The sequence below is a fragment of the Mytilus edulis genome, chromosome 1 (assembly GCF_963676685.1).
Source record: "Mytilus edulis chromosome 1, xbMytEdul2.2, whole genome shotgun sequence".
NCBI lineage: Eukaryota > Metazoa > Mollusca > Bivalvia > Mytilida > Mytilidae > Mytilus > Mytilus edulis.
The window spans coordinates 95,037,602-95,060,546 of NC_092344.1; the positions used below are offsets into that span (position 1 = coordinate 95,037,602).

General features: G+C 32.2%; 2 protein-coding genes and 1 pseudogene across 3 annotated transcripts in view; 2 read left to right on the forward strand and 1 right to left on the reverse strand.

Moving 5' to 3' along the window:
• LOC139495677 (sodium leak channel NALCN-like) overlaps positions 1-6,767 on the forward strand; it is a 57,810-nt gene extending 51,043 nt beyond the window's left edge. For both annotated transcript variants that reach the window (XM_071284007.1, XM_071284015.1), the window contains exons 32-40: positions 297-445; positions 716-809; positions 1,250-1,379; positions 1,782-1,897; positions 2,686-2,843; positions 3,116-3,266; positions 3,697-3,894; positions 4,428-4,509; positions 5,298-6,767. In XM_071284007.1, coding sequence (XP_071140108.1) covers positions 297-445; positions 716-809; positions 1,250-1,379; positions 1,782-1,897; positions 2,686-2,843; positions 3,116-3,266; positions 3,697-3,894; positions 4,428-4,509; positions 5,298-5,473 — 1,254 coding nt within the window. In that variant the 3' untranslated portion in view covers positions 5,474-6,767. The remainder of the gene's footprint in view (positions 1-296; positions 446-715; positions 810-1,249; positions 1,380-1,781; positions 1,898-2,685; positions 2,844-3,115; positions 3,267-3,696; positions 3,895-4,427; positions 4,510-5,297) is intronic.
• A 1,254-nt stretch (positions 6,768-8,021) lies between these two features.
• Positions 8,022-22,945, reverse strand: part of LOC139495691 (nardilysin-like) — a 33,027-nt gene continuing 18,103 nt past the window's right edge. The window contains exons 18-30 of the mRNA XM_071284027.1: positions 22,841-22,916; positions 21,995-22,046; positions 21,488-21,571; positions 21,176-21,242; positions 20,569-20,696; positions 19,748-19,913; positions 18,406-18,480; positions 17,804-17,947; positions 11,759-11,895; positions 10,675-10,765; positions 9,332-9,448; positions 8,606-8,695; positions 8,022-8,257 (exon numbers count right to left, since the gene is read on the reverse strand). Of these exons, the coding sequence (XP_071140128.1) occupies positions 8,069-8,257; positions 8,606-8,695; positions 9,332-9,448; positions 10,675-10,765; positions 11,759-11,895; positions 17,804-17,947; positions 18,406-18,480; positions 19,748-19,913; positions 20,569-20,696; positions 21,176-21,242; positions 21,488-21,571; positions 21,995-22,046; positions 22,841-22,916 (1,416 nt within the window). The 3' untranslated portion in view covers positions 8,022-8,068. The remainder of the gene's footprint in view (positions 8,258-8,605; positions 8,696-9,331; positions 9,449-10,674; positions 10,766-11,758; positions 11,896-17,803; positions 17,948-18,405; positions 18,481-19,747; positions 19,914-20,568; positions 20,697-21,175; positions 21,243-21,487; positions 21,572-21,994; positions 22,047-22,840; positions 22,917-22,945) is intronic.
• Positions 14,244-16,009, forward strand: LOC139520702 (uncharacterized; annotated as a pseudogene).

Sequence of the window (22,945 nt, forward strand, 5' to 3'; positions counted from 1 at the left end):
GATAAGTAGGGTGATTTAAGAATAAGAGCGAAATGATTGGATCGTAGTCAAAATAATGTGATCTGGTATGGTGACTTGTCTTTCTGTGAACTGTTATCTTCTGAAAAAGGATGTTTGTTAAAAATCTGGCTCAGCATGTCCAGCTAGTACAAGGCATTGTTAACATTCTTTCCCATTATCATACTAGTTCTGAAAATGCATTTAATTTGAAACAGATTTCAAACAGCTATCCATTACAATCATCACGTGTATAATTGTCAGTACAAATGTAATTTTAAAATAATGTATAATTACAGGCTACTCTGAAGATGTTGATGCAGACCGTTCTCATGTCAGTATTTAAAAGTTTCTTTATTATTATGGGTATGTTTTTACTGATGCTGTTTTATGCCTACATGGGAGTTATTCTGTTTGGAACTGTGAAATATGGCTACAACTTAGATAGGTATGTATTGTTTTAAATGTTATCTAAAATGTTAAGTTTTTCCAGCTTAGAAATTCATCATTGAGGTCCATATGAAAAGCCAATGGAAATGTTGCAATTTTATAACACTTTGCAGGATAGGCCAACTAAAAATCAACTATTTTTTTGTATCACTCTTGCCTTCCATTTAGTGTTATACAATTATTTTATTTGTACATTGATCCATGGAACATTGATTTCTTTTTGATTTTTAGAAATTGTAGTCTATTTAATATTTAATATTTATTTCAGACATGCCAATTTTCAGACAGCATCTCGTGCTATAGCTCTGTTATTCCGTATAGTGACCGGTGAAGACTGGAACAAAATCATGCATGACTGTACTGTAAGTTGTCATTAATTGAGCAGTCCTGATAGAAATCTGTTGTTATCTTATTACATATCCTTGTGCTGATCTTTGAATTATCATGTAACATTCAAGATAACTGATTAACTGGCTTCGATTTCTGAAACAAAATTCTCCAGGCAATTATGATAATAAATGAAAAAGATAACAGGAAGTACCAAATTTGAACATCCAACTTCTCTGAAAAAATATTTATAATACAAACAAAGATATCAGCTGGAAGTAACATGCAGTTAAGATAGCCTGATTGGATACAAGCACAAATGAGATTGGATTTAACTAGTTCTGATTGGATACAAGCACAAATGAGATTGGATTTAACTAGTTTTACATGAATACATAATTGTTAGTTCTTGAAGAATGCATATAAAAAACAAATGTTAAATCTATATTTCACATGATTGCCTTTTAATTTGTAGGTACAACCCCCATTTTGTACAATGGCTATGAACTATTGGGAATCAGATTGTGGAAACAAGTCAGCCTCTCTTATATACTTCTGTTCATTCTATGTTATCATTACATATATTGTCCTCAATCTGTTAGTGGGTGAGTTGTGTACATGAATTCTTAGCATTATTCCATTAACATAAAAGGAAACAAGGAAAGAACAGTCCTCACTATCAGTTTAAATCTTATCTACTCTTCAATCAACACTGACATGAAAAAAATTGTAACAAAATTGGTTCTTATTCAAGATTCATTTTTCCAAACAAATTTTGTTTTCAAGTATATTGTTGTTAAGGATATTTTGTATTTGTATTTTTACTTAATTAATCTTATCAATAATTGTCAACAGATTGCTTCAGTTGACCAAAATGTTAAATGGAATATCATATTTCTTAATTTAATATTACAGATTTGTTCTTAAATAACTATTTATTTATTTATTACCAGATCTTTTACACAATTCTGTAGTACTCTATACAATTGTATTTAATTATTTTTCAGCTATAATTATGGAGAATTTCTCCTTATTTTACTCCAATGAGGAGGATGCCTTGCTCAGTTACAATGACATCAGACATTTCCAGAATACTTGGAACTTAGTGGATGTTAACAGGAAGGTAATTCAGACCAGTCTTTCAATACTTAATCAAATTGTTATAAGCTGGAAAAATATCTAATGTGATGAGAAATTTCAACAAAAGATCTCAATATTTTCTATAACCATGCAGACTGAAACTGTATCTATTTCATTGTCTGCAAGTGTCTGTGTTAACACTTAAGCAAACTTCCTAAAAAAACATTGCAAGCAAACTAACAAAACATTTGTAGAACATGCTATTGTAGAATAGTTCTAAAAGAGAGGGGTGAAAGATACCAGTGGGACAGTCAAACTCATAGATAGAAATTGAACTGATAATGCCATGGCTAAAAATAAACAGACAAACAAACAAATAATAGTACAAGTGCTCCAGAAGGGTAAGCAGATCCTGCTCCACATGTGGCACCCGTCGTGTTGCTCAAACTCAGTAAATAGTCTAATTCGGTAGGTCACATTCATGAAAAGGAAGGGGATTGTAGTTACAAAATAAGGAACATATCCTATATCATTTGTGAAACAGATATTCCAAAACCCTCAACCAACTCGTGATGGCCTCTGTAGAATTTACCAAGGGATGATTTCAACTTGACCATTAGGAACTCTTGATTTAATAGCTTCCTTGTGAGCAGTAACCTTCTATCAAGGAAATCATAATAGAAATATCACTGTAAGATTACAATACAGCAAATCTCTGTTTTTTTTCAAGAATTTTTTAACTCAAATTTTATAGTTAATCTCTTGAGAAAATAGATTGTAATGAAATGGCTTAGCAACAAATAAAATTATATTTTTATATTTATATTAAAGGGTGTAATACCAACCAGGAGAGTAAAGTTCTTAGTACGACTGTTGAAGGGAAGATTAGAAGTAGATTTAGATAAAGACAGACTACTGTTTAAACACATGTGTTATGAATTGGAGAGACTGCATAATAATTTAGATGTTACTTTCCATGATGTTCTCAAGTAAGCCTTATATAAATGGGGATTTTTTTCAAAACTGATGTCTTGTTTTCCTTGGTGTTTTACTGATAAAATTAAAAAGTTCAAACATCTTAACAAAAATACAACCAATCTTGTTTTGTATTGTATTTTAAAAACAACAATAAGTAGAAGCTGGCAAAGACACCGGGGATATCATTATACCCTAATATGGTCAGGGTACATTAATTGTTTTGTTTAGACATAAGCTCTTGTTAATATTTGTAAAGCATATAAAAAAAAATCTTTCCTTGTAGTATGCTGTCCTATAGATCTGTAGATATATGTAAGAGTTTACAGTTAGAGGAATTACTGAGTAGACAGGAGCTAGAGTATACCATAGAGGAAGAAGTAGCAAAACAGACAATCAGAAACTGGTTAGATAAATGTCTAAAGAGAATTAGAGCTGTAAGTCTAGTTGATGACATTTTACAGTCTAGTAAACAAGGGAATACATCAATACTACATGAAACTTAACTATCTACGAGTTGGATTTCACAATAGTCTAGTTGCCAATATCAATTGGTTCTGTTTTAACACACTCTAAATACAAGTTGTTTCTTTTTACTCATTGTAGACTGGTTTTTAATGAACAAACTGAGTTTTTGTCCATTCAAAGCATGGTCAAATGAAAGAAATAAAAAGACATTTGAAACCAATCTTTCTTAAAAAAATAAATAGTAATTTCAAAAGTTTTAAGCTAAACAGAAGTTTAAATGTAATAAGGGAAAGATTTGAAAGACTTCATGATTACCATATTGTGCACATATAAATTTTGCATTCATCGCAAGTTCTTCATTGTCAATTATTTACAATAGTTTTTCTTTTAATTTTCCAGAAGGAGCATTCCAATATTATATCCAATTTAAGAGCAACAAATGATTTACTGTTTACTGTAAGTGAACTGCCGTCTAATTCTACTGAAAACATTGAAGAAAACAAAATAGACGGTCCTGATGTGAGGAGAAGAAAGAAGGGAACTGTAGAAATGCATCCCCCTAATATACTAGTGCAACCATCATCACCATTGCTACAGGTTTGTACATTGTTATTATTAGATGTGTAAGATTATGAAGTAGTTGTTCAAATGAAGATAATTATAACCACTGCACTTTAAAGCATTACAGAAACCCTTTTGTTAATTGATGCAAGGATGTAGGACAAATTCAACTTTTTGCAATATATTCCAATTATGCTGAAATACATTTTTCTTTTATAAACACGTACAGAATAAAACTTATTTTCATATCCATATTTAACTACAAGATGGAAAGTCCTCAAAATTTCACTAATTAAGAAATTACTCTTTGATGCCATGCCTAGCATGCAAATTTCTTCCCTTTTCTTAATAAATGTATGAAATTCAGAGTAAATTTGGACATTTGAATATCGAGGAAAATATATGCATTGAAATTTTTACGAAGTATTCATGTTTCTGATGTGGAGGAAAAGTTTACATATTTCCACTTTGACATTTTGTCTTCTAACATAAATTTATGTTTGTTGTCATCAAATATTTTTGTATGGCATTCAGAGCTGAAGTCTATTATTCCGATTTTCCAATTTCAGGGAACATCAGTTAGAAAGTATTTGTCACCAACATTAAGTGATAGTGCTTGTCAAAAGAAGAGAACTACAAGGCTATCTAGTGGTGGGTATTTTGTTATACATTTATTCAATGATTGATACTTCAACACATTTGTATATTTGAGATAAAAAAAACCTTGTTAACTGTGAATGTTTACATTAAACATGATATTGATATAAATGAGACAGCAACCCAACAACACATATTCATAATAAGACATATACATATCGCCATAAGTTATTTTGAACACACTGTATTCTTTTTTCAAGGGACCTATTTTCATTATTATACCCTCTGATTTCTAAATTGGCAGGGGGAAGAATGTCAGTTTTTTTCAATTTTTGTCCCACTTATGTATCCTAATTTGCTCCTGATCCACTTTACAGAAATTCATTGCACAGAATCTTACTCACATGATGTACATTTCTATCTGCTATTCTATTTTAATCCTGAATGGTATTTGGGGCAAACTTTGGAAAAACATGACTTTATCATATTTGCATACTACAGTACATATTTGTGTTTTCCTCTCTTACCTTTTTAAATTAATTGAAACTTTCTGTGAATATTTACCATATAACACTATTGTGCATAGTTTAGTATCCTTTTTTTTGGTAGAAATTATTTTTTGTTTTCCTTATATAACAAATTACAGATTTGGCAAGAGGCTGGTCTGTCATTTAATTTTGGGAGATTTGATTGCAGTGCCTTTACTTGGGCCTTTTTTGGTAAAGGTGAAATGACTTTCCAAAAAAATTGGTAAGTTCAGTTTCATTTTTGTAAATGTCTTTTATAAAGAAGTATTTGAGATTGTAAAACCTTATAAATGTCATATTTCTTTCTTTTACCAGGTAGTAGAAGTATAAGTTTAAGTCAGGTAGCAGAGAGTAATTCAGAAGTACTGACATCACCTGTCCACGATAGATCTTCAGAGAGTGTTCTGATTGGAGAGAATGTTTCTGATAATGTCCAGTCCTGGTGGAACGTTCAGATGCAGAGTCAGGGTCCAGAACAAGATAGTGAATGACCTAACTAACTAATCAATTGAATAGTTTTGATGGTGTCTAGTCAAATCATTATCTGCTTGATATTCTCAAAGAAGCAGAATAAATCAAAAACATGATGTATTAAGACTGTTATAGAAATACATGTATTTGTTTGAAGGGGGATTGCAAGAAGGTACTAATGAGAAAAGCTTGACTTTATGAATGAAACCTGGATGATGTATGGTAGGAGGAAATTAAAGTGAATTTTTAGCAAGCTTATACATGCATTTACTATTATGGTAGATTGAGTGTAAAAGAAAAAAGAGCCTCCCCTTTTTGATAACTTTATCTGATTTATTCCTTTAACGGAAATTTGCATTGATAATTGATTCATTTAATGTGAAAAATATTTAAAGAAGGTGAAATGTGATTTATAGGATAGAATAAAGGGTGGGATCTGATTTGAAATATTTGCTTTGGTTTTTGATATGTCACAAGCCAAACATTGTCATTTCAAAAGCTATAAACTAAAATCTAGAAGCAAAAAAAGTAAAATCAATAGACAACTTTCGAGTTTGATGCATTTCTGTCAAAAACTTTGGTTTTAGTGAACATCATTCGTGCGTTTAGGGGCATTGTCACTTCCGTTCAAATGTTGAGCTAGTGGTTGGAAAACTAGGATGCTATATTGCACAAATTATTCCGCAAATTGAATTATCGTAATTGACAATCAGCACTGCTGTCATTAGGAAATTGTGATTAAGTACCTACAGAACAAACATTATTTCAAGTTTATCCTGCACAATGACGATCACTAAGACGCTTGATGAACGTTGATAGTGCAGGGATACAGGTGATCACCTCTATCTGGTAAATGACGTCATAAAGGCGCGCATAATTGAAGAGTTTTTTCAGGTGAAGGACAAACTCGAAAGTGGTCTATTATTTTAGAATATTCAAATGTTGTCTTCAATCTTCTAGTCAAATAATGAAATTGATGCTTGTCACCAGCTGGGACATAAAATGTATGTCTTGTTAGAAACAACTTCAATGGGGTATTTAAATATAGGATATTTTTACACTTTACATAAAATATCCATTAAACATCTATACTGCTGGCTTTATCTGTGATGGTGATGATATAATTAGGTTTTTTTTATAAACATTGTCTTTGTATTTATCATGTACACAAAGTTAAAGTGATTATTACACAGATATTTAGTTCAGAAAGATAGTAAAAAAATTATGTATAACCATTTATATGAATCATGTTTGTGTCATGATCTCATTGAATCATTTGTGAAACCAAAGTGCAATAAAATGTTGTTAATTGTTTGTATGATTTATTTCTGATCACTGAACCATTTACCCATACTTAAAGATGTACATAAATTAGGCTGGAAATGCCAAAACAATGACTACCAATTGTTATTGTCCCAGTCTTAACAGGCACTAAAAGATGTATTATTGTATACTGCTCACTTGTGATGTCCAAATTTTGTAAGTATTCTGCTTACTGTTAACAGGAAGTTACTGGTGTGAGAATGTCATGAAGCTGTAATATTGCATACATGTGGATTTATTTGTAAGGATATACAAGTATTTGGTAAAGAAGTTGATAAGCAATGGGTGTGGAATGCATCACACAATATAGAAAGTTCAAACAAAGATTGTAACCAATTATCAGATGTATTTTTATGCTACTTCTACTATTGTTTACAGTCATTATGTTTTCTGATTGTTTGTCTGTCTTTCTGTCTGTTAGTTTTCATTAATCCATTCAGTATCAGAATAAAAGATTTTGTTAAAGTAGTTTACCATGACGGTGTGGACACATCAACTTGAGAAATTAACATAAATTTATTACATTTCTTAAAAGAAAGTCTGTGACATAAATATTGAGAATGGAAGCAGGATATTGTTGAAGGTCGTATGGTGACCTTTAGCTGTTTACATTCATGTCATTTGGTCTCTGGTGGATACTTGTCTCATTGAAAGTTATACCAAATCTAATTATTTTTTGTATGTAAGGGATTTTACAAATATTAAGATACATGTATTTGAGATTTGAAATTACCTGCCTCAAAAAAGACTGCTTGTGAGAAAAAAATTAGTTCCATTAAACATTTTTATTTTTAACTATCCAAATGTGTCCCTAGGTTAGAGATTATCTTCTGAACCAACGATGTCCTGAATATGCATTAAATATTCGCTACTTGCTGTTAGTAATCAACAATCAAATCTATCTATCACTCCTTCACCAATAAAAAAAGTTTTCCAAGCAAATATAAACTGTCAATAAAGCCTCTGATTCATCTGACATGATGCAGATCAGTAGAGGACATTAAAAAAAAAAATACATTACAATTATAACTTATGCCGAGTACAAGTGTTGTTTATACTGGTGGAATGGTTTCTTCATTGGGATGGGGCAGTTTAATATGTGAAATCAATATAATGAAGTTGCTGACTTGCGAATACAAAGTGAAAATGAAAAGTACACCTTAAAGCATTAATATAAATACACAATATGAATATGAACACTTGGAATTTTAAAATAATTTCTGGCGGGTAATGACGAAAAAATAATTTAAAATGACTAGCACCTTTATTAATAAAACTAAAATCGACCATCATCAGCTTGTTATTTTAGTCAGAGGAAGTATTGTCCAGTTTGATGTAGCTGCTTCAATGTCGTCTATATGTTTTATTTTACTGAAGTTTTTATCACTGATACATGGATAACCTTTACTCTTCACACAGTCTATGTCTTTATATCCTATATCAGCTGTTGTTGTTGTTGTCTGTTCAGTATGGCCTAGGACCTATGAAAGACAAAAAGATACATGATAAATGTTTATTCTTATAAGAAACTATGTTAGGAATTATTTTATGAAGCAATATTTTCCTAAATATGCATCACATATTTGCCACTTGATGCTAAGCAATCAACAATCAAATCTATCTATCACTCCTTTACCAATAAAGAGTTTTCCATGCAAGTATAATCAGTCAATAAAGTCTTTGATTCATCTGACATAATGGAGATCAGTTGGGATATTATATTTAACAACTTGCAAAGTAAACTTTTTTGACATTTTGTCAGATATTAGATCCTAGAAAGTTAAAGCATACATATTTTCATGGAAAGTGCTTTATTTTAGATGTCTCACCTGGAAACTAATCCTTCTGTGTTCTTTGGGCAAGTATTGTTTGAACCATGATTTAAAGCTGTCTAAGGAAATAGTCCTAAGTACTGATATCTGGAATAAAATAGTTCTTCAGAGTAACAGTAAAGAAAAACCTAACATCATTTTAAAATGCAGAGGTCATCACATGATAATAATAGTATAAGGAATGATGTAATAATTAGATCTAACTTTAAGAATGAACATGATAAAAAAAACAGGAATATCTTAAATATATATTTTAAAGCAAAGAAAAAAGAGAGGTTTTCATATCCAATAAACATAGTCAAAGCTTCAATATTGAAAGAAAGAATTGCATGCCTGTAAAATTATATGGATATTGATATTCTAGATACTAGACCAGGAATTGAAAGGAAAGGAAAATGATAAAGGGAATTAAATCTACAATTTCAAAGCCCATTATCCATCGGGTACAAACTTAAATATCTCAATTTGTGTAGGTGGTTTATTGTCGAGGATTTTAAAACAGATGTGATGGTTAGTTTGATTGCTACAACCTTGCTTTAGTCTTTTCAAAATATGACAGCAAGGTTGCAGATGACGAAAATTTGATGAGAAAATAGTCTTCTTAAAAAAAATATATAAAATACTGATATTGATAAATATATTTCAGAGCAAATTTGTCAACTGCTAATAATGGTGACAACTTTGGTGTCCAACAATGTGTCTAATTGTTGTAAAACATGATACCTCTTTTTCGAGTATATCAAATACATAAAGCTGTTCTAATATTTCTTTCCACGATCTGGATGCCTCCTCTCCCAAATTTGAATCTTCTGTCTGCTTAACAACTATCAATGAAGCAACCTACAAAAGTGGATATAGATTCATCAGCACACTCATATGTACAAACCTAGATTGAGACAGAGGAGAAATTCATCTTTAAATTCATATTATATTGTAGTAGAACTTTATTATGTGAAAGTGACATATTACAATGATATCATTGACTATTAAATATAATAAAATGCTTCGCTGAGTGCAGTACCGCAGATGTCAAATATAGGACACAATATTCGCGCTTGATACAGGTCTGAATTTGGATTATAATCAAATATTTGACACATAAGTTTCTGACACAGTATAACTGTAGTCAAAGAACTAAAATTTGGTTATATGATTTGAATTTAAATTCAATTTTTTGCCTTTATGCAATAGACTATGCTGAAATCCAAAAATAATCTCGGTTCAAATTTATTTCTAATGGAGTTTGCAACCCTTTTAAATAATTCATCAAAGTCTTAAAATATAAAATGACAAACAGCCATGGTTAAAATTAATATTAATTAATAGTAACTTCTAACAATTAATTTACAGTTATTCATCTCAAGACAATTATCATTTTAATAAGACATAATTTACATGCAGTGTAGGGGAGGTAATCAAACATTTTTACAACATTGTTCTTTAACTGGATTTGGAATATCTCCCTTACACTGCTTTTAAATTGTTTTAATTGTCCTTTAACCAGAAAAACCCTTTTTTGCCCTAATTCCTAAATGGTTTGAGCCAATACCTCCCTCCCCAAATCAATCATAACCATCCCCGTGTAGTATGGAAATTTGTGGTATAATTTCAGAGAGATTCATTCACTTAAACAAAAGTTTTTGTCTGGAAACTTCAAAAAGACTTATTTTGGCCCCTTTGTTGGCCCCTAATTCCTACACTGATAGGACCATAATCCCCAAAATCAATCTTAACCTTCCTTTTGTGGTTATTAACCTTGTGTTAAAATTTCATAGATTTCTATCACTTATACTAAAGTTATTATCCGAAACCATCTTTCTTTGGATGACGTAGACAACGACGCAGACGATGACAACGTGATACCAATATACAACTTTTTTTGCAGTCGTACAAAAATAAACTCTTATAAATTGAGCAACAAATAAATAACCAGTACAAATTACTGTACAATGATGTAATCTTGAGTCATTATTAAAAGGAAATATTTGGACCAATACATAACATGATTTACTTTGGTAGAATCAAATAAACATTTTTTTACAATTTCAATACTTTAAATATTTTACCAAACTACTGAACTCTGTCTCTGTCATATCATTAATAGTGGTGTTGAAATCTTCTAAGAACTTTGTAATGTGATTGTCTACTTCCAACATACTAAAAATAAAACAAATGAAAATGGTTACTATGTTACAACTAGAAGGCAAAATATTTTCTTTCATACTGAATGCAATGAATTCTTCTGTACTGAGAAATGCTTAGCGTTGCAATGAATTCTTCTCTGAGTTCACTTGAGTTTTTGATCAAACTGCCACATGGTTCTGTGTCAATATTTATTCCAGAACATATGTTAGCGTTTCTCATTATAATTGTTGTAATGGTTTGTGATTTTGTACTCTCTGATAAAGTGTGTTTTTTTTCCTGCCCATTTCCAAGTGCTATATCAATAACTATTTGTTTTAAAAGGCCATATGATAAAATATAAATGTTTAATTTTGAGAATTCAATTAGTGTTTGATTGGCAAAGGGTAACAACTGAATGTTTCACTTTTGTGATGTGTATTAATGTTAACTTGCTGATGTTGACATATACCTAAGATCTCTTTGTATTCTCTCCTTTTTACAGTTCTTGGTCTATAATCTCTTAACCATATATAATAAGTTTTTGAATCGTTGTTGGAATTTTTAAAACTGGAATGACCATGATTTATTTAACCAAATTTTTCATGACTAATTACAATTAAAAAAAAATGTTGCTTCTTTAATCTTATGCTCTACTGTTGATTCATCAATTTCCGTGGATTGAGGAAAACTTGTCAATTTCCGTGGATTGAGGAAAACTTGTCAATTTCCGTGGATTGAGGAAAACTTGCAATTTTGTGGATATTTAATTTCATGGTCTTTCTACAGTCTGCATACATTCCTATAAAAATTTTGTAATTCGGAAAAAAAAAAAAATTGTGGTTTCCCTGTTTCCATGAAAATTGGTATTCATCAAATTAATATGAATCCACAGTATCCTTGTCTCATGGGTTTTCGTACTATAAAGAATGCTATGTGAAGTCACAATTTCAATTGTTAATTCATGGCATGCATAGTACAAATTCAAAAACATACGATCTGACCATATATCTATCATATCAGAATTACCTGAATTTGTGAGCTTGAAATTCTACCACAATTGACATTCCCAGTATACCATTAGTGACATGGTTCTGACTATACACCTCATAGCCAAGCTGGTGCTTTGTTCTCAATGTGTCAAAACAGGGTTCCTTCATTCTGGCCTGTTGTTTGAAATGGAGAGAAATAAAGTTTTATACTGATTCACTCCTGTTTATAAAAGGATACATCAACTAAAACTTTTTATTAGATGTTTTATTACTGGTTACATCAGATAGTTGGTATTACATTTAAAAACAAAAAATTCATAAGGGTTCCGCAGAACCCAGTGATTCGCCTTCTTTTGCTGTTAATTGCAGGCTCAACAAAAATAAGGAAAAAAAATAAAGAAAAATATTCCTCTTGATACTATCTTTTGCTTGTAAGAAGCTTCTGTCCAAGTTTGGTAAAAATCCAGGAAAATGAATCTAATAAATGTTTTAAAATCTTTAACTTCAGACTGTATGTAATGTTAACTGGAGTCCATTTATAAGTAAAAAAACAGGTACAAAATTTTAACAAAATTTCCTTCTAGACACTAGCTTTTGATCATAAAGAAGCTTCTGTCCAAGTTTGGTACAAATCCAGAATAGTTTAAGAAAGTTATTAAAATTTCAAAAACTTTAACCACACAGTGAATATTTGTGGACACCGTCCACGACGGAATGTAGGATAGCTTTGTCTCACTTTTTCGACAAAATTCGAAGACTTGACAAAAATTTATAATTTCTTAAATATTCCAGCATAAATCAAAGATGTATTCATCAGCCTAGTTATTTACGATTTTACACACTTTTATCAATCTAGATCTCTCTTGGTTAAAGATTGTATACAGGCTTTTTTTGTGTCTAGTTTCAAATGATTTTGGAGTATACAGTAGAGTACTGTCGGGTATTTTCGACCAGAGGCAGTTTTCGACCACCGAACATTTCGGGAGCGATTTCATGCACGCGAGGCGTTGTTTCCGCATCCTTTACGCGTGCAGATCTGCAGAACTAAATATTTGTCATGGAAGGTTAGGTTAGCTGCAGTTCACGGAAAGAAGTAGTAAGTTACATAATTTGTAGCGGTTGTCGTGGAAAATCTCGCCATGATAAAAACAAGTATTACGTCATGTGTTAAAAAATATCTGTCTTTCAACAAATGATTTCAGTAAAAAACACCTACTGTTCAAGCATGAAAACCTAATGACACTGTTCGCTAAATTCCTGGGAATAAAAATGAACACATAAATGAATAAATCAGACGCATTTTAAAAAATATTTTGCCGATAATCAACTTATATCCCTTTCACACGTATTTCGCCTATTTTCGACCAGTCTTGTATATTTTGTGTTACTATGGACGCTTTGTTTACGTTTTTCAAGGCTACAGTGACGTCTCAATATGAATGACGTAACGAAATCGGGCACCTTGTATAGACAATGTCATAGTCAGAAGGACAATGTTATCGCAATTGGAATGTCGAATACACTGTGATTGTAATTTTTTTTACTAGCTGAAAATAAGAAAATCAAAACTTTATCTGAGCAACAAGATCAAAATGCAGTCTGCTTTTGAAGGATATTTTTTAGTCCAAACTTATTTTTTTTCCTCCGCGAAATCAAAGCAATTCGTCTACGTGTCAATAGAAAACCCGAAGACGTTTATAAAATACTCCCTAAAAGAGGGTGGACGGGAGGGGTTTGACAAGGGGTAGCAATCACCACTTCCCATCTTTTAATATCAACTTGAGCTAACAATCCCTCCCCTTTATTCCCTGTTCTCATTCCCCTTAACCCGACCCCCTTATTTTACTCCCAGTTACTCCCGATTATCGCCTCCCTTATCCCAGGTACCCCATGTCCACCAACTCCTATCTATTTTCTCTGTTGTGTTTGTTTTTCTCGTGGTGCACTTGGGTCACCTTCCAGGTTGTTAAAATTTAAATGTTTTTGTTCACTTTTTTTACTCTAAAAATGCACATGTATTAATATAATTAAGAAGGTGTGGTATGAGTGCCAATGAGACAACTCTCCACATTGTTTGTTTATATTATATTAGTATTTTCGAAAGTGTGTAATCATATTTGTATTTAATTTAATACCTCAGTTGCTACAGGTTGGGTTTTTTCGGTCTGTTTTATTTGCTTCATCTTTGTCCCGTAACATTCCAAATATACTGTATATGATCATTTCCTTCATTTAACTTGTCTGGGAAATGCAAAATGACCGGGTCTACTAAATTTGTATGTACATGTGCAAAATAAAATCGTATTGATACATGAAATAGATACATTTAAAAAGAGATAAAAACAGGATATCTTCAAGTATAAGTGATTTCCATTTAACCCCATTTCGTCTTGTTTAACATCCTTAACGCCTGGATTAAGTTTCAATGAAGTCATAAAATACATGTATCATCGCGTCGGCACAATTTCTTGTTTAAGCAGGTTTTTACCTCACCTTTTTCTGCTTTCAGATTTTCAAATACAATGGGGAAACGAAACAAGTACAGAAATTATGCTCTAGAGGATATCAAAAATGCAGTACAAATGGTTGAAAGTAAGGCAATGTCAATTCGATTCGCATCACGACAATACAATGTTCCAAAAACGACTATTATAGACAAACTTAATGGCAGATCTAGTCTTCAAGCAAGATCAGGACCTAGTCCGGTATTATTTGATAGTGAGGAAGAAATGCTAGTCCACTGGGTCATAGATATGGCAAAAATCGGCTATGGCCAAACAAGACAGCAACTTCTGTATACGGTGAAGACAATTTTGGATCATGACGGTAGGAAAACCCCATTTAAAGATAATTTGCCGGGTAAGGATTGGTTATATGCTTTCATGAAACGCCATCCTGAGATTTCTACTCGCACTCCGCAGAAACTTGGTAAGGAACGCGCAGTTATATCTTGGCAAAAAATAAAATGGTGGTTTGAAGTACCTAACGGAAAATTATGAAGAGGGAATAAATATATTGAAAGATGCTTCCCGCATATATAACGCAGATGAAAGTGGTTTTCCGCAAGATCCAAAATCTGGTAAAATTTTGGCTGCTAAAGGCAGTAAGAATGTGTATTCAACATGTTCAGCTGACAAATCACAGATAACAGTTCTTGCATGTATGAGTGCAACAGCACACTACTTACCACCTATGCTTGTATTTCCAGGGGAGCGTTTCCGGTTTAATCCACTAGAAGGTTTCACTGAAGCAGTACTTGGTCGGACAAAGACTGGTTGGATGGATTCCGAACTATTTTACACCTGGGTGCGTGATCATTTTATTACTGCCATAAAGGACCGAAAAGTAAAGCTACCGGTTATTTTGCTGGTGGATGGACATACTAGCCATATTAGCCTGGAAACAGCTCAGCTTTGTAAGTCTGAGAATGTTATATTGTACTGTTTGCTCGAACATGCAAGTCATATATTTAATACAGCCTTGTGATGTTACTCTGTTTGGGCCTTTGAAGAAGCACTGGAGAGATTCAGTGAGAGATTACCAGTTCAAAAATCCGGGTGAATTTGTCACAAAAGGTACCTTTGCTCCTGTATTTAAGTCGGCGTGGGCAAAAGGAACAACAGTTGATGTAGCAATTAAAGGTTTCCGTCATACGGGGCTTTATCCATTTTCAGTTGAAAGTGTAGATAAATCTAAAGTCGAGCCATCTGAAGTATTTGCCAGGGCAAAACCAGACCAGGATCTCGGTAATGACGACGATATGAATTGTAAAGATGCCCAGGTTGATAGTCGTCCAGTTACCAATAGTTCTGGGACCTACAATCTAGATCAAGAACCCGTACAAATTGCTGATGAGGCGGATACAGAAATTGCTTTAATGCCATCTGAAATTTTTGACTCTGTCTCATGTGAAACATCACATACAATAGTTGAAGAATTGCATGATCAGCCTCCTTGTCTTTATCCAGAAATCATCATACAAGTTAATCCATGCAATGTCAATGTAACACCACACAAAGACGAAAACAAACAATCGTGTGAAAAAGCACCTTGATCATCTTTTGAACTCCTACTTGTCACTCCAAGTGAACAAAAGACTCTCAAGAAAAAGAAAACTCGCACTGTACTACCAAAAGCCGTATCGGGATCGGAAATGATAAAATTTTTAGAGAATAGAAAACAGCAGAAAGAAGATGAACAGGAAATGAAAGAAAAGCGTAAGATTGATAGAGAATTAAAACGCAAACTAAAGGAAGAGGAAAATGCTATAAAGGAAGAAAAAAAATGAGAAAAAGAAAAGAATGGAAGAAAATAAGAAACGTAAATTATCCAAAAAACAAAAGAAATCGGAGAAATCGACTACTTCCAGGCTGTGTTCCAAGTGTTTACTTGAAACAGACGATATTTATATATGTTGCGAGATTTGCTCTTCCTTTTATCATGCAAAATGCTCTGGTGTTGACTTTTCTTGTGTGCATATTGACGACACCGTTAGCTTTCCATATGAGTGTGATGATTGCCTCTCAAACCGTCAGATATATTATGTGACAAAATTTTCAAAATGAATGTATGACTTGCAGTTACAAATTCTATATATTTATTACTACAGTGCAATGATTTTAAAGAAATAATATTGCTACATGTATACTGTGATGCATTATCTGTTCTTATTTTCGATAGTTGAAACACATTTTTTGGGGGAGTCATTAGTCTTTAGTTTTTTGTGTGGTTCTTGTTGCAGTCTAGTTTTTTGTGCGGCTCGTGTTGAACAATCTTTAGTTTTTTGTTGGATTCATGTTGCAGTCTTATGTTTTTGTGGGGTTCGTGTTGCACAGTCTAGTTTTTTGTGGGTTTCGTGTTGCACAATCGTTAGTTTTTGTAGGGTTAGTGAAGCCCAGTCTTTAGTTTTTTGTGGGGTTTGTGTTGCTCACTCTTAGTTTTCTGTGTTGGGTATGTGTGGACTGTTGTCGTATTTTTTTTAGTTTAATTGTCCCTTTGGTATCTGACCCCCCCCCCCCCCCCCCCCCCCACCGTATTTTATCTTAGAATACAGAACATTTTGAAAAATAATAAATTCAGCGTGGCTTCGGCAATTTGTTATAATCGTTTTTCTGATAAATACATTTTTGTCATAAATAATTACTTGCCGTAACTTTAGGGAGAAACTATTTTATTTTTATTTGTTTGAGGGGGATATCATAATGTTAGTCCTATAATATAAGCCTTCTTGTGTTCAATGCATATTCAAGCGCGTGTTCTTTATCAATCAATTATATGGAACGTAAAAGGGCACACTGAATGAACAATATCACGTGCACCACTATACTTATTCACACAAAGAAACACTTACTTTATTCATCTGACAATGTGATCTTATCAATACAGGTCACGACAATTAATTTAAATTCGCACAAGTATTCACAAGCCCCGTGCAAGCAGTTGTAGAGGTTCATTCTTTTCTTGTGAAATCCGCCTCAAACAGGTAATTCGAAATTTTCAGAAACACAACATTGATTTTTTTTAAAGCTTGCATGCCTGAATAATATCAGTTGCTGATCAAAACTTGTAACGTTCGTGTGAATACCGAAACGGTAGCACTTTGAGAAGTTAAATGGTAGTTTATCTCCATTTACGATGGCAAAATTATTATCAATTAAACACTTCATGAACAATTGATTCTGGGGTCGAACCATAATATAATGTTATCAGTGATATGACAGAAGGAAATTAGAAAGTGGTCGAAAATGTCCGACCGTGGTCGAAAATACCCGAACATGGTCGAAAATACCCGAATATTTAACAACGTCAAAATAGTCATTACTAATGCAATTATCAAAAACTAAGTATTGTTTCTTCGACGAAAATAATGTCCAATATGTAAAGATGTTCACTTGTAACGTGAAGATGACCATTTTTTTTTCTCTGACGTCACAATCGAATTTACCGTTAAGTGGTCGAAAACTGCCGACGTTGCCCCATCACTCTTTCTCTTGTTTACTTTCTAAAACTAAGTATTCCTTCTCAACAAACCTGGTGGAAATTAAGGTTTAGTTGGAATTTTATAAAAGGTAAATAATCTTACCTGTAATAATTGGTTTAAACAATTTGTGTGAAATGTTCCTGGTTCAGACTGTAGGTACACAGCTAATGTAGAGTTGGCATCAGATAGATTGTGGCTGTACTGTTGACAGTAGTAGGATGACTTTGGTACTTCTCTTAGTAACAGCTACAATTACAAAACACAAACATATATCTGTCATAGTTTCTTATTAAATTATGAAATTTACTTTTACAAAAGTTAAGAAACAGCTATCTATATTCGATTAAAATTTATATTTTTTTTTCCCGAACATGCTTTCCTTTTTAGCTGCCATATCCTTTGTCTTTTGGATACTTGTCTCATGTGCAACCATACCACATCTCATTATTTTTGTTGTGATACTTTTTAGAGAAATCCTATATTTCCCAGACCTTTATGTTATAGTGGATATATAAAAGTCTGTTATTGGAAATAGATCTTCTCTCGTAAGATTGACTATGTATTTTCCATGCATAAATTGTTTGCATATCTAATTCCTAAAAGTAAATTTGATTTACAATTAGTAATGAGGTCTGTAGTTAGTTTCTTCTCTATTTGTTTCTCTGTCAGAAAGAACTGAGATTGAAAATATTTACACCACATACCTTGAACTGCTGGTCATGAGGTACAGCTTCACCAGACATATGACTCGTCATTATGTCAGCATAACTCAGAGCTTCCTTTAAATTAAATTTTCAATCCATCAATTAAAAGAAACATCTCAGAAAACTACTTGATTGAGTAGTTGCTTGTTTAATATCCAGTGGCAAATATTTCAATCATATTCAGAACATGAACAAACAAGAATGTGTCCAAAGTACACGGATGCCCGACTCGCACTATCCTTTACCATGTTCCATGGACCGTGAAATTGGGTAATAATCTAATTTGGCTTTAAAATTAGCAAGATTATACTGTAGGGAACATATGTACTAAGTTTCAAGTTAATTGGACTTCAATTTTATCAAAAACTACCTTGACCAAAAACTTTAACCTGAAACTCCCACTTTCATTTTCTATGTTTAGTGGACCGTGAAATTGGGGTCAAAAGTCTAATTTGGCTTTAAAATTAAAAAGATCATATCATAAGCAACAAGTTTACTAAGTTTCAAGTTGATTGGACTTCAGCTTCATCAAAAACTACCTTGACCAAAAACTTTAACCTGAAACTCCCACCTTCTTTTACTATGTTCAGTGGACCGTGAAATTGGGGGTCAAAAGTCTAATTTGGCTTAAAATTAGAAAGATCATATCATAAGCAACAAGTGTACTAAGTTTCAAGTTGATTGGACTTCAGCTTCATCGAAAACTACCTTGACCAAAAACTTTAACCTGAACGGATGAACGGACACACAGACAGACGGAGCCACAGACCAGAAAACATAATGCCCCTCTACTATCGTAGGTGGGGCATAATAAAAAGTTAATGCAAACAGTAAGTTCTTCAAGGTATGTTGACCAGGATGAATGCAGAAAATAGGTCAATGCAAATGAATGTTGAATGGGTGCCAAATTTTGGCTTGAATCTTAAGCTACAAATCTAAATATATACTTTAACAAATATGTTCAAATAATGTTGCATACTAAAAGGGAGATAGAAGCCCAAGTGGCAGAATTTAACCACCAAATACACCAATTGAATCAAAGTGTTGTAGAATTTAACCACCAAATACACCAATTGAATCAAAGTGTTGTAGAATTTAACCACCAAAAACACCCTTTCAATATAAAGTAGCATACTGAAGTAAAATATAATCTAGAAAAAAAGGTTAAGACGTAATGCCAAAAAAATATAAATTGCATAAACCAGTCTTGCTAAACTATTTGTTTAAAAAAGCTTTTAGAACTAAAACACTATTCACAATTACAAACCCAAGTGTCCTCAACCAGACAAATGCGTTTCTAAAAGTTAATTTTACAGAACATTTTCATGTTATATATACTTACCTCTGGTGTGAAATTTCCAGTGACAAAGACCTCTATAAACAGTTTAGACTGAAATTCTTTGACAAAATTCATGAATTTGACAAAATCTTTGGACAGACTATCCACAACAAGACATTTTTCTGCATAAGTCCACTGAACTGGTTCTAGAACAGCAAATCTCACAGATCTGAAAAATATAAATAATTATCAAATGAGGGTGAGGTTAAAATGATATAAATTACACAAGCAAAAGTCATAGCCCTTTCCAACCGATTTTTACAGTTGTTCTTATGTTGTGTTGGTATGCCAGAGTACGACAGGTTATTCTGTATGTGCCTGTCTCAAGTCAGAAACATCTAGTTCAGTGGTTGTAATTGTTTGCTTTTTGTCGTAATTGTTTTTTGTATATTGTTTTAAAATAATCTAGCAGTTAGTTTTCTCAATGGAATTGTTTTACATTTCATCATGTAAGGCCTTCTATAGCCTACTTTACGGAAAGGGATTTGCAAAGGTAAAAGGCTGTATGGTGATCTAAAGTTGCTAACACCCACATCATATAAGCAGTCAGTTTGGCCCAAATTTGTCAAAATTGCTGATGTATTATTTACCTGCAAGTAAAATCCAACCTCAAAAGAATTTGTATTTATGTCACCTTCAATTAAACATCTTAGCTAGAGATGAGTTACACATGAACTATATGTGTTCAGCTATTAAAAGGAAAAGAATGACAACATTGAAAGCAAAACAAGGGTAAACCATTTTGTTGACTGATCACTCTGTGGAAATGTTTCATTTGGTTCACAATAATTTATGATAAATTTTAAAAGTTTTAACCCAAATACCTGCATAATTCATCTGTTCTGAGCATAGTATTGTGATAAGACTTTTTAAGCTCTGCACAAATAGCCTGATAAAACTTTTCTGTAGTTTCTAAATTAAACACCTCATGCATTACTGCTTTTAACAGTTCCTATAAAAAAAAATTGTTCATACTTAACAATGTTGCAATATAAATTTTAGCTAGCCTACAAGGAAGCTTTCACAGTCAACTGGGACATCCATAATACACTTTTTGTAAACAAATTTTTAAGAAAAGAGATCTTGTTTGACATGGTTCTATGTAAAAAGTTGTTTTTAGTCAAGAGGTTACCGTAATTATTTTTTCGATTAATATTTAGTTATTTTTCAAAATCAGTTGGTTTTTTTATGGTCCAAAAGAAAGTGTACATTTTATCTTCATGCACCAAAAATTACTTTTCACTTCATTGGGTAAGAATTTTTACCATTTTTCATCACAAAGGTACCCCATTAGAACCATCAATGTTGGAGTAAACGTTTTTATTTGCTCCTTGTAAATCTCTGTACATTATATAACATTTCATTGACTGCTTTATCAAACTAAATTATATCTTATGTAAATAATGAATAACAACATTAAAATGAACTTACAGGAAGTTTGTGAGAAAAGCCGTCCATTATAATCTCCATTCCTGTCTTATGGCCGTCTATTGAAAAACTGAAATAGAAATGAAACAACATTTTTTTCCATACAGACTATGTTTATACAGAGGATTCTCTCAGAGTTTATATTTAATTCCCAAAATTTGGTAAGGACTTAAAGTATAGCTTGTCTACATAAGCTTTATTCAGTTGTACTCTAATACCTCTTTCTTTTAATGACATTTATGGTAGTTTAAACTTTAAAGATTTTAAAAATCTAATAAACACAACTAAAAGTGTTCTAAAAGATTTCATACTTACTCATAGTCAGCCATAACTGCTGAATATGTTACTTCATTCAGTATCTGTGTTAACAGGTTGATGTATATATCAAACATGGTAGCACTACAAAAAAAATATATAAAATAACCATGTATAAATAAATGCTCTTCAAAATAAAACTGCTTTCAAACATGTTGTGTGTTTGTTATAAAAAATCAGATTTTCTTCCAAAAGGCATATTTTTCTCTAAAATATAGACCGACTTCAGTACTTTAAATAACTTTATCATTAACTTAAGAATGAAAATCAACTTAAAAGGAAATGCACTATGTTTACTCTTTAGAAAACCTATCCAGCTGTCTGCTACAAATGACAAGGTATCTGACTGTTCATTGTCCACTTTTTTACAATTTTGTACAATATCCAGAGCATTCATTATGTCTAGGTTAATATCAAATAAATAATACTAGGAAATTGTCACAAAATGTCACAAGTTGGGAAAAAAAAGTTTTGAAAAAACCTAAATACTTGATTTAGTTGACTTACTTCTCCAAAGTTTTGTATGTGACAGGACTCATAAGGTGAACATGTATGTACCCTAAAATTGATTAAAAAAATAATTAATATATCAATAATATTTTAAATGTTCATTTTACAACATGATTAGTGATATTAACATAATTAACAGGAATAGGAAAATTTATCTTCTCTAAATATTATAAACTGACTATGTGATAAGGGCTTTGCTCATTATTGAAGGCTGTACAGTGACCTTTAGTGGTTAATTTCTGTGTCATTTGGTTTCTTGTGAAGAGTTTTTGAATTGGTAATCACACTACATCTTCTTTTTTATAATGACTGTTTTGTAAATTAAGTATTTCTTGGCAAGTGTTACTTCAAGTCATGTGACATTGCCGATTTGACGGTGGCAACTCTTAATGATATGTTAGAGCTTGAAAAAATGTACAAATTTGACAACCAAACAAATTCCGCAAATCTTTACAAATGAATTTTGCGCAGAGACCTTGTGGCTAAACGTGACGTCATACAAATGAAAACTTACAAACTGGTGGTGATTATGTTACCTCTACGCTTCAAATTCTGATACAATCACATTTAAACAGCGAATTCAAGGTTGGTGTTGTTTTATTTTCGATTATATTGTAGTAATCTAAAATTCGTTGATCAAATGAATTCAAAATGGCGGGTTACGTCTGGTCAACTGTGGATTTGACGGTAGCTTTTAGCCAATTAAAAAAATTGTTACATAAAAATTGCATTAGAATTATACATTGATGGTTTTTGATAACATTAATGACTCTTTCATAATGTCTCCATGCTATGACCACACACTCTCATCATAAATTAGATAATTTAACATGCTTACTGTACCTTTAGGGACACAAAATTTACTGTCCTTTTTGTACCACATTTTTATGAAGCGGTCTTCTTTCAGCAAAACTGGGTACTGAAAAAAACAAGTTTATTGACCTGAAA